Below are 463 nucleotides of genomic sequence, written 5' to 3' on the forward strand. Positions count from 1 at the left end.
AAATGATCTTATTAATAAGTATTGATAAGTATTTGCATCATGGTAACACTCTCTTGTATTTTGTTGTAATGAATACATGTACAGTTAAAGAAAACAAAAGTTACTGATGTTTGTGATTTGATGTTTACTTTCAGGTGTGGTTGACAAAAGTGTTGAATTACTGTCATCTGAGAATGATCAGCTAACACTTGAAAATGTATTTGATATTGTGGAGAATGCCATGGTCAAGGATTGGGAGCTAAGCCAGGCAAATGACTATGAGTACTGCAAAAATTGGCGTAAGCTGGATGATGGTAGTAAGTATTCATTAAATTCTTATACGAAGATGGAAATGTTGTGATATAAGATCTTGTGTTACAACCATCCAACATGAAATCTGTTGCAAAGATTTATGTGAAACATTGATTTTTTTTTTTTTTTTCAGTATCCAAGCGCTCTATCTACCCAATGTTTTACACTGACT

At 32.4% G+C, this 463-nt stretch overlaps 1 protein-coding gene across 1 annotated transcript in view; it reads left to right on the forward strand.

Moving 5' to 3' along the window:
• LOC119592369 (alpha-1-macroglobulin-like) overlaps window positions 1–462 on the forward strand; it is a gene marked incomplete at its 3' end in the record, with an annotated part of 44,827 nt that extends 44,365 nt beyond the window's left edge. The window contains exons 13-14 of the mRNA XM_037941193.1: window positions 135–296; window positions 425–462. Of these exons, the coding sequence (XP_037797121.1) occupies window positions 135–296; window positions 425–462 (200 nt within the window). The remainder of the gene's footprint in view (window positions 1–134; window positions 297–424) is intronic.
• Between the last annotated feature and the right edge of the window lies 1 nt (window position 463).

The sequence above is a fragment of the Penaeus monodon genome, chromosome 30 (genome assembly GCF_015228065.2).
Source record: "Penaeus monodon isolate SGIC_2016 chromosome 30, NSTDA_Pmon_1, whole genome shotgun sequence".
NCBI classification, from domain to species: Eukaryota; Metazoa; Arthropoda; class Malacostraca; order Decapoda; family Penaeidae; genus Penaeus; species Penaeus monodon.